Below are 16898 nucleotides of genomic sequence, written 5' to 3'. Positions count from 1 at the left end.
GGAGGGGGAGGGGCGGTGCGCTGTGATATGGCCGGCCGGCCGAGTGCGAGTATTGACACAATCAGGGACTGCCTATGTTGACAGTTTGCAGGCAGGCGATCATCGTGTTGAAGTAAGCCAACTTTATCAACGGAGCACTCTACCTCCTGCGACGACCAGCGTTTGCGGAGGGCCTCCGGGGTCCCCATGGACACCGTGTGTTCCCTCTCTGGGGACGCGCGGGCTTGAGCCCGGAGGAGGGGCGGGCGGTCGACCCTGATGCGGCTGCCCGCTGCCTGGACCCGCGGGTGGCCATCTTGACTGGGCCCAGGAGATGATGGATAGGGAGATCCCCCACCTCCCAATCCCTCCCGGCCCTCCCCCCCTCTGTACCGGGTGTCCAGGGGTCGGGAGTGTGGGGCTGGAATGTGGCCGGGGCTTGTGGAGCATCCCCTTTGGATGGTCGAGCGGGGGCTGCGGCCTCTCGCACTGCATGTGCAGGTGGGGCGCGGTCTCTTCCTCGCTGTGGAGGTGGTGGGCGGCTGGCGAGTCCGTTAGCCAGCTCGGGTGTCTGTTGCATGCCATCCAGAGCCGTGGGGCGGGGGCGGCTGAGCCATGTAAGTAAAAAACTTGGGAAATAATGAATCAAATTTTCAGATGAGGGGATTTTTGAAACCATGAGGTAAATCTCTACCGGAATATGTAAAAATGTCACCATTGTCGCGTCGGGGTTTTGAGGAGATGTGGATCACATATGAAAAGACACACAGACACACACGATCAGTGTTTTATAAGTCATATGATATGATGATTAGCAAGTAACCTTTACATTACTTGCTCTCAATGTGGCCACTTCTGTTAGTGGGGAAACCCAGGTTGGGTCATGACTTTGTAGAACACCTCTCTTCAGTAATCAAGGGTGACTTTGAGCTTCTAATTGGATACTTTAATTCTCCATCTCAATCTTGCTTGACCAGTCTTTGGCTTCTTGCACTGAAGCTTGAGATAAGTATGAGGAGAAGCATCTTGTCACTGGACCAGGTAATTTGCAGCCCTAAAGATTCAACATTGAATAAATTTCAGACGATCAGCCTTCCTTTCCGTGTCAGACTGACCAGTTCTGATGAAAGATCATTGATCTGCAAAATTAACTTTTTCTGTATCATTACAATTCATTGACATGCGGTGAGCTGGGGAGACACTGGCTAGTCACAGTGGCCTGGCCCTCCCTGTATTGAGCACCACGTCTCCCCGAGGAGAGAGAGGGGTGGTGCCGTGGCTGGGAGAGAGGGCAGGGAGAGAGGGCAGGGAGAGAGAGAGAATGGGGAGAGAAAAGGGGGGGAAGAGAAGGGAGAGAGAGAAAGGAGAGGAACGATGGCACGTTATAACCCGCAGCCGTCCCATTCTGACCGCCGCCGAACCCCCGACCGCACCATTGCACCCTTCTTCACGGCGTCCTAGTGATGTCTCAGCTCTGACAATTCGAGGGATCTAACCGGTAACAACACTAAGAGCAGCCCCGGGCCGCCGCGTTATCTGACTGTTGAAGCTAGCTAAAGTGGAGGGAGAGCGAGGCAGCGTCAATTACGTGGGCTGAGCCTACGTGATTGACGCTCGCTCTTCCTCCACTGGGCTCAAGGCGTGCCCCCTTGTGAGGCAGACGTGATCGCTGCCTCCCCTGGAGCTTTTTCATTGCAGTTTTATGATGAGACCAGCGAGCACAAATTTAATATATGCGCGAAATAAGTTACCTGGACTATGGAAGGTGAGGCATGTAATGAAGGGGTTTACACACATTACATGCATAGAGATAGTAACAGGCACACGCTTATTCCCCGCACTACATGCAGTTTCTAAGGGGTTGCGCAATCAGAGGGGAGGCTCAGCTCGTCGCTGCCTCATCTCTCATCTCTCCGTGTGCTGTGCAAATTTGGTGATTTTGACTATAAAATTGATTCATATAGAAATGACATTTATAATAAATCAGTGGAAAAATATTTATTTATTTTATTTTATTATTTTTCTTTACTTTTCTTAACAGCTATTTTCATTGGGAGTATGACAGGTGAGGCTCTGCCTCCCCGACCGCACGTCCCTGTTACAATTACTGAACTATTTACCTCCCCATTCTCTTTTCCCATTTCTTCTTGATTTACATTATCGGTGGACACATTTCCTATATTTCACAAGCCTTCGTCCTCTCCATTGGTGTCAATACTATTTGCATCCTATTTCAGACTGTGGTTCTCCCATTCCCCCAACCCTCTATAATTTAAAATATGCTTATTTTTGCTCTGATGAAACACGGGTATACTGAACTGCAGAGTATTTCTAGTATATTTTCATGTAATTTTAAGATTTCCAGTCAGCTGTTTCCCCCCCCTTGTTTTTGATTAAATGGGTGAGCATTAAAGTGGCAGATGGCGTATAATGTTTGTATTGTAAATATGAGGTTATATGTTTGGTAGGAAAATATTTAAAAAATGTTGAGTAACTGGTCAATGTTTAGAGGATCAAGGTTTCTCTATGAAGCATGTTAAAATGCAGATACAGCAAGCAATAGAAGGCAAAAGTAGTATCAAGCTTTAATGGAGAGCTTTAGTTACATAGCGATCGGATAGACTGTGATTGTTCTATTCAAAAAGCAGGAAGCTGATGGCTAACCTTAGAAGTTTATAAGATAGTGAGAGGCATAGAGAAGGTTGATACTCTTTTCCCAGAAATAGGGAAATCTAAAATAATGGGCATAGGTTTAAGATGAGAGGGGAAATACTTAAAGGAGATCTGAGGGAGATGTTTAACCACATAGAGTGAACTAGCAGCCAGAAGAGGTGACAGAGGCCAGTGCAATAACAGTACTTTTCTTTCAAAAAGCATTTGGGCAGGTACAAAGGAATGGAATAGAGGGATATGGGTTAAATGCAGGAAAATTAGCTGTGTGTGGTTGGACATCTTGGGGGATGAAGCATGGACAGGTTGGGCCAAAGGGTCTGTTTCTATGTTGTAAGATTGCCTCTGGAGTATAAAAATGAGCATTGCTGTAATGGGATTTGGGAAGGGAAACACATGGTGTGCTGTGTACATTTTTTATCACTATATATGACCCTGTTCAGCATTGACTCCCCCAATCAGTACTGCTGCTTACATGCCAGAATTTTGTTGTATTCAGATTGACCTCTCAATGAAATTAGATGGAATGCACTTCAGACAAAAACTTGATCGTGAATTTGGATAACTGTTCATTATTCGGTGAAATAGAATAGTAGGTACTCAATAGGATTTGCAATATCTGTGGAGATGGAAATAATTAACTTTTCAGTCCAATAGCCCCATATCTGAGCTGAACAAGTGGAAAAAGTTGCAAAGGGTTAAAGAAAAATAATGCATGTTTGCCGTGGGGTGGTAACGACAGTTTTGCAGATACATAATTGCTTTTTGTGCCTAGTTAATCAGATCTGATCCCTCTGGAAGAGTATAAATAAAGGGAACTGGGTGAGGCAAGTTGGAAAGAAAACAAGCTGTAACGTCATTTTGTAAATATGCAATGCAGAAGATAGCAGATGGAAATTTGAACTGATCTGAAATAATTCAGAGTATCAGGTGGCATGTAAAGAAAGGGAAGAAGTGAGTTAATAGCCTGTTCTGATACAAACAGGTAATGCTGGTTATCTGAAATGATTGAATTAATTGAGTACCAAATACTTGGATGAAAGATATTCTCCAAGCTGAAATTGGGCTTTGGAACAATGTGGGATGTCAGAATAGGGGTAGGATGGAGAATTTCAGTTACAGGAGATTGGAAGCTTAGTGATCCTTGCAGTCTGAATGAAAGTATTCTGCAAGGTGGTCAATAGTTTGTGTTTGGTTTCTCCAGTGTGGGAGAAAGCACATTGTGGGCACTGAATGCAGACGCTAAATTGGAAGAACTGGAAGTCAATTGCTGCTCTACGTAGAAGTACTATTTGGATTCCTGGATGGCATAAAGGGGCTGGGTAAAAGTATTTTAGCTTCTGCATTTGTATGGGAAAGTGTCATAAGAAAGGGAGTGTTGGGCGATGGAGAGTAAACTATGACAGTGAGCAATGGCTGCTGTTGACAGCTGGAGTGAGTGGCAAGATTGATGGTAGTTGCTGGCCATTGAGCTTGTTACCATAAATAACTGGGCCTACAATGAGCTTTCTTAGCAATGATTTCATGAGCACACCCATTCCTGGGATTGCATCCTGAGTGCTAAGGCAAGGTACCAGTATACATTGAGCTATTAAGTAAACCACTATTTTCAAATATTCTCAACCACATTTTCTTAAGTACAAGCTGATATTTTAATTGACAAATATTTGAAAATTCAAACAATTTAAAATTGGAAATGCTTTGTAAAATAGGTTTTATATATTTAATTATCAGTTTCCAACATTTTTAAGACCATGCAAATGGTTTTGTTCAACATTGCTGCGTTACACCAAAAAGTGTTTTGATAAAATTTACTGAGGAAGATTGAACAGTACAATGCTGCCACCCCCAGGTTAAAGATAAATGTTGTGCAAGAAGGAACTGCAGATGCTGGTTTAAACTGAAGATGGACACAAAGCTGGAGTAACTCATCAGGACAGGCAGCATCTCTGGAGAGAAGGAATGGGTGACGTTCTGGGTCGAGACCCATCTTCAGACAAATATAAATTGTCGTTTCAATTACTAAATAAACACTTTAGTAACCATGTATCTCGTGTCACAGTACTATAATTTGACATGGTTGTGTGAATTAAGCTGAAGATCACAGCCTGATATCTGGCAGAGGGAAAATAATTTTCAAGTTGGATTGACAGTGTTCTTTTGGTGTAGATTTAGAGAATTAAGTCCCATTATATTATTTAAATGATTTAAATAAATAACTTACCAACAGCATTGCATTTTATTTTAGTAATCCTCTTGAGACCATTTTCTATCTTGCTGCACAACATGTTACGTTGCAAATGTATTTAGCGGTTTGTTCCTTGGCTATTAAATTTAAAAGCAAAATTAGGTAATCAACAATAATTAGAAAGTACATTTCCACATTCTCTTTCCCCTTCGTTCCACATAGAAACTGGGCATAGTAAGTTAATGAGTTATGATATCACTCATTTTCTCCCATCTACTTTTGTATTGCTTGCCCAGTTGGCATAATTAAAAGTACTGCATGTAGAAAGTGTTGTTTCTTGCTGCTGCTTGTTCAAATAATAACATTGCCGAACAGATTCTAACATTTGGGGAAACTGTACATGTTTTGAAGTGGTATGTGTCATGCCTATAGCTGACCTAGATCCTTTTAAGATTGTCTTTTGTTAAAATGTACTCCCAACACAACTAAATTTGTTACACTATTCCGACTAAACTCAGATACTTTATCCGACTGGTCTCAGTATTGTAACTGGCACACTGTTCCTAAAGGTAGCCACATTCAAGAATTTTGCACAAAAAAAAGAAGCGGTTGGAGGAACTCAGTGGGTTATGCAGCATCTTTGAGACTTTTGTCTCTTTGGGTCATGTCTGCATCGGGACAGAGTGAAGAGGAGATAGTCTGTATAATGATATGTGCTAATTGGTGATGGATGGGACCTTTGGTGAGATGAAGAATTGGATAAGAAAAAATACAACCAAGGGTAAAATAAAAATTAAAGGGCAGATGGAGTGGCGCTAGGGAGCGCAGGCCAAAGAGGAAGCCCAGGTGAATAGGTGTGTGAGTGATGGGCAGGTGGAATTGGGAAGTGTGAGAAATATGACTGCAGATGCTGGCATCTGGAGCAAAATTTAAACTGCTGGAAGAACTGTGGTTAAGCAGCATCTGTAGAGGCAACTGGGATATGTGTTGAAGATTCGAGTCAAGATCCTGTATCAAGTCTGCGGGGGAAGTGAGGGGTAGGTGGGATGAAATATTACCTTTGAGGAGCAGGGTAGGTCAAACCAGATGAAAGGAGGGGGGGTGGGGGATGGGGGATGGAAAAAGTGAACCTATGTGACCCAGTCAGTGGGAATGGAATATAATGCATTGGAAATTGGAAAACTAAATATTCATTGGTAATTGAATATTCAATTGTCAAGAATGTGATTATGTGGCTATTTTTAAGATGTATTGAAATAAATAATGATCCAAAAGAGTGGGCATTATTTTCTAACAATTGTTGAATTCAGGTTATACACAATGCTGAAATACCTCAGCGGACCAGGCAGCATCTCTGGAGAAAAGGAGTAGGTGATGTTTCCGAAAAGAACTCTTCAGATCTGACTTCAGATGTTCTGACTCAAAATGTCACCTTTCTCCAGAGATGCTGCCTGACCTGCTGAGTTGCTCCATCATTTTATGTCTGGTTTATGTTCATTAATTTAAACCAGAATATACAGTTCCTTCTACACAGTTAATCCAGGTGTATGAGCTGGTCACTTAATGTATACATTCTATTTTTTTTTCCAATTCTTCCATCATTATGTTGAAAGAAATTTTCAGAATAAAAATTTGAAGTATTGATTCTCCATTCAACCTATAATCAATGGAGTGAGGAACAAATATGCTCAGTGCTATTCCAGTTAGAGGCAAGAGATTCTGTTTTCAACACGAATGTACCTTTAGTTTGGATCAAAAAATTAGAGCACCTATAATATGAATGAGGCACATGTAATCTCGAAAGCTCCAACATTTCACATTAGCACCAACTTTCTGTCAATTTAGTTTATTCTCACTGAGGTACAGTGAGAAACTTTTGTGTGCTTTCCAGTTTACTATCATTACTAATTATGTGGCTTTCAGATCAGATTAATTTAACATTGAAGAATGAGATTTTATTCTACAGCTTTACCATTACTCTGAGCTTGTAGTGTCAATGTAACCTCAAGAAAATTCTGCTGACTAGTTCCCACTAGATGGCAGTCTATTCCATAAATTACCAATTACTCCCGAGCAGCGTTTCTCAACCATGGTCCCCCGGACATTAGGGTTCCGCGAGAGGTTGCTTGGGGTTCCGAGAGAAATAGTGATAAATAGGCTAATCGTATGTAAATGCATTTTTGAGTCTCTTTTGTGTTTAATTTCATATTCGTAATTTTATTATACACATACGGCACATTTAGCGACGTCATATTTAGCAATGTCTATGCGGCGCCAGTGTGAAACTGCCTTTAGTGGTCAGTGGACAGGAGGTGTACGTGACGGATTTGTTTATCATCAAGTGACTCACTCGAGTACAGATGCATGCACGGTCTCCATCAGTCATGTCTGTGTTTCCTGTCGTGCAGGTACAGTCCCTCATTCACCCACATTATTTAGTCATTTTTACCCATCATTTAGGGATGTTATATGAATTTTAAAATTTTAAGTATGTTGATATTTTTTTGTTAGTTTATCAAAAGTTTATTCTCTCCTCCTCCCCCCTCCCCTCCTCCCCCCCTCCCCTCCTCCCCTCCCCTCGTGCTGGGTTACAGTATAAAGATACAAAGTGCTCGGTTGGGGGTGCTGCGAGTCGGCCGCCCTACCAGCAGCGTGTTTGTTATTTCGACTTTTTGTTTTTTTTATTGTGTCCAAATGTTTGTTTTGGTGTCCCTCAGTATGTCTTGTGTGGGGGAAAAGGGGGAAAATGTTTTTCAGTCGTTTCCTCGACGGAGAGGCGACTTTTTCCATGTTGCTTCTCCACCTCCCCTCTCGTGGCCTAACGGTTTGGATTGGAGTGGCCTTTCCCGGAATCGGGCCTAGAGCTTCAGCAGTGGGCGCAGCGTGGATTTTCCATCGCGGAGCGGGGACGAACCGTTGTCAGGGGTCGCCAGAAAGGAGTGCTCCGATCGCTGGCCTGGTGAATTTGGCATCATGGGGCTGTGGTCTGCAGAATTTCTAGCCGCGGGTGGGGCGTGGATTTACCATCCGGTGTTTGAGATCCCTTCCCGGGGATTGCCGGAGAAGAGCTCCGATCGCTGGCCTGCGGCTGATAATATCCTGAAGCCGCGGTCTCCGGTAGGAAAGTGGCCGATTTGGAAAGTGGCCGCGGCCTGTAACATCCAAGCCGCGGAGTGTGTTCAACTGTACCGACGTCGGAATTTCAATCATCCCGGCGAGAGGGCCTGTACATCTGGCCGTCCGTAGCGGCGAGGGCATGGGGAGAAAGCTAGAAGAGATGGGGCAGGTCTGAACACAGATGGGAGGGGGGGGGGGGGTTGTTTTGATAAGCAGATGGTGAGACAAAGGACAGATGGAAAAAGACATGCGATAAAAGGATTGAAAAGTTGTGAATTGTGAAGCCAGAGAAAGGAATGTAAGTGGAGGAGGGGGGGGGGGGGGGGGGGGGGAGAGAAAGGTGAGTCTAGGTGGGGCACAGGGGAGGGGCGGGGGGTGTGGGGGAAAGTTTGGCAAAATGGTTGCCGAGTCTACACTTGTTCGGCAAAATGGTCGCAGAGACTATGCTTGAACACTTGTGCTCGGTCTGACCAAGGCCTACCGGATCCCTTCAGGAAGGGGTGTGCCCTCACCCATATTTGGTAAATTTTCTGTGCTATGGCAAGACTACCACTCTTCCTCCTTGCAGTTCCTTCACTCACTCCAAGAAATGCAAATCTATTGGTCAATTTCAGCGATTGAGGCTGTGGTAGCATTGCTTTTTGGATCCCCATACCCATTTCATTTGCAGCTAGATCATAACCCCTCTACCTTTTCCTTTCTCCCCCCCCCCCCCCCCCCCCAGCCTTGTGTTAATTCTAAAGTGTTTAATCTAAGAGGTGTAACTGTCTTCTGGAGCAGTTTTTCTCCCTTATTGAATTCTATTGCTTTCTCTTCCCAGCGAGAGACAACAGCTAGTTTCTCCTTAATGAAATTGATGTAAATTGACTATGTAATTTGACAAATTTGAGAACCCTTAAAGTTAATTTCAAACTTCAGTAAAGTTCTTTTAGTAGGGATTGATTTGTTGTGCGACGTATTTTGAGCCATTTTTGACTCTGTCTTGCTGAGTCTGCATGTCGTATTTTAGTATCCATTTGTTAAGATGTATAAATTTGACGCTTTGATTTGTCATGTTTGGCATATTAGTGCCATTTTGCGGAGTATGGAATGCTTTTAGATGTAATTAATAGTTTTTAAATGTTATTTTTGAAATAAAATGCTCATTCTGTTGTAATAGTTCCGTATTGTAGTTTACTAATGTGTAATTAATGAAATCAAAATTTTAACCTGGCTTTCCTCGTCCTGTTTGTTTTCCACTTTTTATATATGGTATTTTTATGGTGTTTTTCATGAAATGCAGACATCCCAAAGTACTTGGCTGCCAGTGAAGTACGATGCAAATCACAAAGCTGCATATACTGCAATTCTGAAATTGAAATAGAAAATATTGTAAATGCTAAACAGACCAGATACAATCTGCAGAAAGAAAAGTTAATTTGATACAGAGAGATTTCAGCATGTTATGTTTTTTTTAGTAATGTAGTTGTGATATAGTTGTAATGTAATATAGTAATGTAGTTGTGATATAAGCAAAATGGCAATCTTTGTACATGACATGACCAACTAATCTGTTCTTGGTGATATTTACAATAAATATTGGTCAAGATATTTTAGTCAATGTTGTTCTTCCGCAGTATTACAGTGGAGGTGTCATTTGTCAGCCCAGATGCTTGTGCTCAAATTTCTGGCATGTGACTTGAAGTTATATCCTCTGATTTAGAGCAAGACTGCTACAAATTGATCCATAGCTGACACAATCTTTTTGAGCAGATTTACCATGGAAATGTGAGCATCGTAACTGTAATGCTGTATGCAGTTTGATCTTCTGAACCGAGACGTGTTTATCTGGAATTGAACTAATTTTAGGTGCCACAGTAAAACTCCGATAATATGCGATCTGACATTTCAGAAATCACAATTGTTCATCCTCGGTTTCATGGGGTAATATTTGTTGCCTTTCTCTTCACTCGCTGGGGCAACAAATGAGTGAGCCATGTTCACTGGTATGCTGCTGTGCACACATTTAAAATGAACTGACCGTGCAGTATTCATGAAATAATATGGGATAGACCTGAAAATCAGTTTATCCAATGCCACCAAAGCAGGGGGTATTAAAGTTGAATGGAGTTTTACTGTGTGCATTTTGCATGTTTGCTGCCCCCTGCAGTCCATACACTGCTAGATAGTTATCATGGGGATAAACGCTGTCGGTTAATTGCTCCCAGTCATAAGTGAAAAGTAGAATCTTTGGGGAGTTAACAGGAATGTGGGGAGAATTAAATCGGGGACAGCACAGTGACACAGCGGTAGAGTTGCTGTCTCACATGCCAGAGACCCGGGTTCGATCCTGACCATGGCTGCTGTCTGTACGGAGTTCTCCCTGTAACCGTGTTGGTTTTTTCTAGGTGCTTTGTTTTACTCCCACACCAAAGACGTACAGGTTTGTAGGTTAATTGGCTTCGGTAAAATTGTAAATTCTCCCTTGCGTGTAGGTTAGTGTTAGTGTACGGGGTGACCATTGGTCGGCGCGGACTCGGTGGGCTCAAGGGTCTATTTCTGCACTGTATCTTTGAAGTCTAAAATGGGTCTGATGGTCACAATGGGGCTGTTGGGTTGAGCCTGTTTTTGTACTGAATAACTGTATGACATAGATTCTAAATAGTTTGACTATTTAAAAAAAAAAAAAATTGTTTTAATCTTGAACATTCATTTTTATATCACATTGAAATAATTCCTTTATTTTAAGGCAGGAGATCCTGAAATGGAATGGATGGGGCTACAGAGACTCCAAATTTACATTTAATAAAAAGGGGCAAGGTGAATTTACAGGCAAAAGGTAAGACTTTACTTAACAATTTTCATAAGTAATTCTTTCAGTTACTGTTTCTTTGGAATTGTAAGAAATGTTTTGAAAAGCTGTTTTTTTATCCCATGATGCATCAAACTCATGAAGGTGAGCATGGTTTCATTATAGATTCACATAGATTGCATCTAGACTAGTATGTTCATGTTGCTGCTTAATGAAGTTGTTAGTCTGGGAATGTGTAAACTTATCTGCAATGTTCAGTGTTAATTGTGAAGGCGAGTTCATCTAATGTCTCTGAACATTGTTTCAGACATATGGATATTGTCAGTCATATTATTGTTTTTCCTTAAACTGTTTACTGTATACTATAATACTCCATGTTTTGACCTTGACATATCCTTGTGTTCCAGTATTGAAATATTTTGTAAAATTCACTTGAAGTTACATTTTCATTAAGCCAGTTTAAAATAAATCCTTTGGGATTATTTTTTTACAAAGCCTCATGTTGTTCTTGACATTATCCAGTTATTTATTTCATAAATATTTCTTGGAATAAATGCATTTCTCAATATATGCAGCCGGTGCACCATTCATGGTACAGTAGTGTTGCTTGTAACAAAGACTAATTATTTGAAAGTTCCGATAACAAAAGTTTAATACCTCGTGTTTCGTCTTGAGATACAGCATGGAAATAGGCCCTTCGGCCCACTGAGTCCACACCGACAATGAATCACCCATTCACAGTATTCACCATTCACACTCAAACCTTGTACCCACGGAATATTTTTTAATTACAATTACATAATCAATGGCACTGCATTGAGTGGTATTAACGTAGCTTTTAATTTCTCTCCTTCTCACAAATAGCCTGGATGAAATCTGGAAGTCAATCCATTGATAATCAGACTTTTATCCTGACTTGACACTTGAAATTGTCACTTCAACACTTGAAATGGTGACCTTCAAACTTGCATACCTTTAGGGTATTATAAATAGAAAACCACGTTATTAGAATTATTTGTGTTGTGGTGAAACAGTTTTTCACATATATGCATTACTTAAAGTTGGAAATTATGCAGAGGTTTACCTCTGATTTCAGGCTGCTGCGTTCCGGTAGCAAATGATGTTTGATAATTTATATTTCTCAATGGGGTGCAGATATTTAAGTCGTCCAGTAATGCATTTATAAGTTGGCCCAAAGACATTGAATTTAGTAGAACGAATGTGTTTTCAAAAAGAAAACAAAATGGAATGATCGTCACCAGCCTTTGAGCTGTGGCAATGCCTGCTGCAGCATAATTTAGCTGTAGTTTTGATGATTAATTAGTATTTAGAAATATGTCATGCAGCATACACAAATGAAACTCCAGATACGCACATGAGAGTAATCCATTTTTTTCTATCTAAACCCTGATCTCTACATTGTTTTTATAAGAATGGAGCAGAATTATTTCCTTTAACTTCTGTTGTAGACTATAGCCTGTTAGCTCGGAACTGCTCAGTTTCAACTTGGTAATAAATGACAGTAAGAAAAGTAAAAGACTTTGAATACATTTGCACATCTTTAATTGTAGGCCAGAGTTTTGCCAGAGCCAAGTGCATGCATCTGTTTACCAAATAAACAATGAAGTTTGAGAGCACTTGAGACATTCCAAAGACAAAATATTCTCCACAACTAAATTGAAATAAATCTGTTTTTCTTGAGTTATAAGAGCAAAGCAAATATCTGACAGTGATTAGATATAATTTGCTTAAAATCCTGGCATTTAAGCTTTAAATTTTGGATGAATAGTTTAAATAAAACTCTTAAGCTAGCAGCTCTGGGGATATCTTAATTATTTTGAAAGAAAGCGCTCTGTTGAAATTCCAGAGACTAGAGACTTGGGGAGAAATGTTAATTCTTTGCTTTTTTAATATTTTTCTACTGGTAAATAGTCAGCATTCATGAACCATTGCTTTTGGATATTTTGTAGAGCGAACAATTTGCAAGCCATGAAAAAGTCTGATTACGCTGTTAGAAATTGAAGACATTAGTCCATTGCCTTCATCATTGCCCAAAATAGAGAGGAGGGGCAGAGAGGAGGAGGGGGGGAGGCAGAGAGGAGGAGGGGGGGGGGGGGGGGAGGCAGAGAGGAGGAGGGTGGGGGGGGGAGGCAGAGAGGAGGAGGGTGGGGGGGAGGCAGAGAGGAGGAGGGGGGGGGGAGGCAGAGAGGAGGAGGGGGAGACAGAGAGGAGGAGGGGGGAGGAGGAGGGGGGGGCAGAGAGGAGGGGGGGGCAGAGAGGAGGGGGGGGCAGAGAGGAGGAGGGGGAGACAGAGAGGAGGGGGGGGGGCAGAGAGGAGGAGGGGGGGCAGAGAGGAGGAGGGGGGGCAGAGAGGAGGAGGGGGGCAGAGAGGAGGAGGGGGGGCAGAGAGGAGGGGGGGGCAGAGGGGGGGAGGGGGAGTGGGGACAGAGGGTAGATAGGGAGGGTAGAGGCGAGAGAGTGAGTGCGGACGTGGCAACTAGCCCCCCACTCTCCCTCAATCCCCCCACTCTCCCTCAATCCCCCCCACTCTCCCTCAATAACCCCCACCCTCCCTCAATCCCCCCCACTCTCCCTCCTCACCTCCCCAGGATCTTTCCCCTCCTCCCCACTCCCCACCCCATTTCCTTCCTCCTCATTGCCCTCATCTTCCTCCCCTCACTCCCATTCCCTGCCCCAGGACCAGGTCGTAGAGCAGTGGCAGGGCCTGGAACTCGGCCTTGTTCTCGTACTCGCCCCGTCCCTGGCTGTAGATCCCAGCCGTCAGCTCGGCCGCCGCCTGGGCTCCAGTGCTGGCCCCATCTTCATCTCCAGGCTCGTCCTTGGTTCCAGCGGCGGCTTCTTTCTCGGCCCCGGTCACGGCACCGGCTTGCCCCGGGCTCGGCCCTCGCTCCAGCATCAGGCTCAGCTCCAGCCAGGACCCGAGGCACCATCCTCCCCACCGGGTGTTGGACTCCGGCAGCCACCGCCACTCCTCATACACCGCGAGTGCTGGAGTGCCCCTCCCTCCCAGAGTGTCCTGTCCTGTATTGTGAGTGCATTGTGACGTCACTCGCGGTTTTTTTAACCGAAAAATGGGTGAGTTTTTGGGGCTGTTTTTAAAATTTAAAGGATTAATAACTTCGGAAATATAGGTGGGAATGTAACGGGAAGATGTTTATCGCCCCAATGGGAAAAATGTGAGTAGGATATGTGAAAGTTGGAAGGCTGTGGCCTAGCGTTTGGAAGAAGATAGGAAAAGCAGATTGGCACATCGTCGGCACAAACAATAGGAAGACTTTTAGTATTATAGCGATTGTGTGTCCTTTATAATTGAGCCAAATAGCAACATTTCAACTTGGGTGCAGTTATACAGTCTGAACATGGCTGACATATTTGCAACTTATTTTTATTTAATCAGTGTGAATGTCTGCTGTATTTCTTTACCACGGTATACGTGCTATGATGGATGGCATTTAAACATGTGGATTCAAAATCACTTGTTTCCCAGTTAATTTTGTTACCATCTCCAACTCCATAATGCTGTGCTATTTTGACTTTTCTCTGATGCTGTGAATGAATCAGAAATTTCTCCAGTTCAAAAGCCCAAAAGCCCAAATTCCAATCTGAAAATGGGTGCTGACTGGAAATCTCGTCTGTTCACTTCACTCAACAGATGATGCTTGACCTGCCTAGTTTCTTCAGCATTTTGTTTTTTTTACTCTGGATTCTAGCATCTTTAGTTTCCTGTGTCTCCAAATCCCAATATTTGGATACCCTTTCATGCACCAACCAGTCTGAAGAAGGGTGGTTAGAACGCAACAAAACCTTTCACTGTAACTCAGCACACGTAACAATATACAAAACTATATTAAAATTTGTGTATATAGACCAATTTGATTTGACTGGATAGTGCGAAAACAATAGCTTGTCACTATGACAATTATAAACTGATGAAGACCAATGAAGAGGTTTCAACAGTTGGATTGTTGCGGTAAAAGGGCAACTGGATATTAATCGAAAATATAAAATAGAGTATATGTTAATGAATATGTAACATGGGACAACTGACACCAAGGCAGGATATGATTCAGCTCAATTTAAATGAACAGCTGCCATGGCCAATGATATTTAATTTGATGGGTCAGGCAGCATCTCTGGAGAAGATTGGTTGGTGAGGTTTCGGGTTGAGACCCTTCGGACTGATTTTTGGTCCCAAATCAAATAGGATTTTACTTGCTGCATAAGTTAAATGAATCATTGAGAAAAAGTTGCCAGAATTACCTATTAAATGGCCAGCAAGTTGTTACCATTTTAAGTCAACATGCAACTTTACAATCTTTGTTAAAATGTCTTCTCGAGATGAGCATATCATTGGCCAGGTCAATATTTATTGACGACCCTAACAAGTAAATGTTCTGCTGGGCAGTTCGAGGAGAACAATGATTTGAGTGTGTATTCTTTGCATTATTACTCCACACCTTCCACATAACTAGATTAATAAAAGCCACTTTCCTACCACAATGTCACATTGTCCAATTATGCCAGATTCAAAGATAGGCTATGAGTTCATTATGGATCACAAGAAGTGGATGTCATACTTATTGAGATTTAATTTAACTTTTGTTGATTTTAAGCCTACGACCCATTTCACTAAATTCACTCATTTAAATTTAAATCCTTCCCCCACTCCTCCCGCCACACCATGTTCATAGTGACACCCAAGCTTTGGTGTCTGAGCTTACTTATAGAATGTGGTGAGATACTGTGGATAGGGTGAGCTATTTTAAATATCTGGGAGTCCACATCTCTGAGGATATGACATGGACATCACACGCCACAGCACTTGTGAGTAAGGCAAGGCAGCGCCTTTACCACCTCAAGCAATTGAGGAAATTCAGAGTGTCTCCGAGGATCCTCCAGTGCTTTCACTCAGCGGCTGTGGAAAGCATCTTGTCCGGAAATATTACCATCTGGTTTGGAAATTGCTCTGCCCAGGACAAGAAGGCTCTACAGAGAGTAGTGAGTTCGGCCAAACGCACTATGGGAACTTCACTCGCCCCCCTGCAGGAACTATACATCAGGAGGTGCAACTCCAGAGCTAATAAAATCATGGGAGACCCCTTCCACCCCTGCAACGGACTGTTCCAGCTGCTACGGTCAGGCAAACGCCTCCGTTGCCATGCTGTGAGAACGGAGAGGTTGAGAAGAAGTTTCTTCCCAGAGGCCATTAGGACTGTAAACTCCTATCTCATCAGGGACTAACTTTTACTGTACCACTGTACTGTGCTTTTTTAAAAAGTGCTGTTTTTTTCCCTTTTTCCTTCCGCCCACAATATTTAATATGTAAAATAATATGTGATTCTGTTCCATTCCGTTTGTAGTTTGTTTGGTTGTTTGTTTGTTTGTCTTTTTGCACAAAATCCACGAGCATTGTCACTTTTCATTTCACTGCACATCTCGTATGTGTATGTGATGAATAGACTTGACTTGACTTGACGAGTAAATGATTTGCTAATAATTTTGATAAACTAAATAAAGTAGATAATTTCTAAGACATAACCTGCTGTGTACAAAACTGCACAAATAAAATGCTTGATATAATTATTTGAGCAAATGGTTATTAAAATTACTGAAATTTTGAGTTTTAAATAAGGTCTAATATCCACCACCAAATTCACCTAATTATCATTATTCTATCAAAAATGTAATAAAAACATAATCTACCCATTGAGTTTGTAAATATGCTGGTTCAAGCTCAGTTGGCGGCCTTCTGATCTCCAAGTTGGGTTATGCTTTCAACTTTTTCCATAGGTTTGAGTTTAGAAATTTAAGTTTACATTCCTATTGCATTGGAGGGACTGCTACAATGTTGGCTGTGCTAACCTTTAGAAAAGATGTTAAACTGAGGGCTCAATTGGACATTAAAAATCCCAGTGCACTATTTTGTAGCAAAGGAATTTTTCCAGTTCTGACAGTATTTGCATCGCATAGCTTCTCACAGATCTAGACTGACCTGCTGAGTATTTAAAGCACTTTCTATTTTTATTTTAGATTTATAGCATCTGCAGGTGTTGATTTTTCTTTCCCAATGAAATATTTCCAGTGGCCTGGCTAATATCTGTTTATTAAAATGTTACCAAAGCGCATGTGACC

At 42.3% G+C, this 16898-nt stretch overlaps 1 protein-coding gene across 1 annotated transcript in view; it reads left to right on the top strand.

The window, feature by feature from the left end:
- Window positions 1-16898, top strand: part of agps (alkylglycerone phosphate synthase) — a 113183-nt gene that overhangs the window by 13195 nt on the left and 83090 nt on the right. Inside the window, exon 2 of the mRNA XM_033023868.1 lies at window positions 10683-10772. Within this exon, the coding sequence (XP_032879759.1) occupies window positions 10683-10772 (90 nt within the window). The remainder of the gene's footprint in view (window positions 1-10682; window positions 10773-16898) is intronic.

This window comes from Amblyraja radiata, chromosome 7, assembly GCF_010909765.2.
Source record: "Amblyraja radiata isolate CabotCenter1 chromosome 7, sAmbRad1.1.pri, whole genome shotgun sequence".
NCBI classification, from domain to species: Eukaryota; Metazoa; Chordata; class Chondrichthyes; order Rajiformes; family Rajidae; genus Amblyraja; species Amblyraja radiata.
The sequence above is the reverse complement of the archived record's forward strand: the minus strand, read 5'-3'. Positions and strand labels throughout refer to the sequence as shown.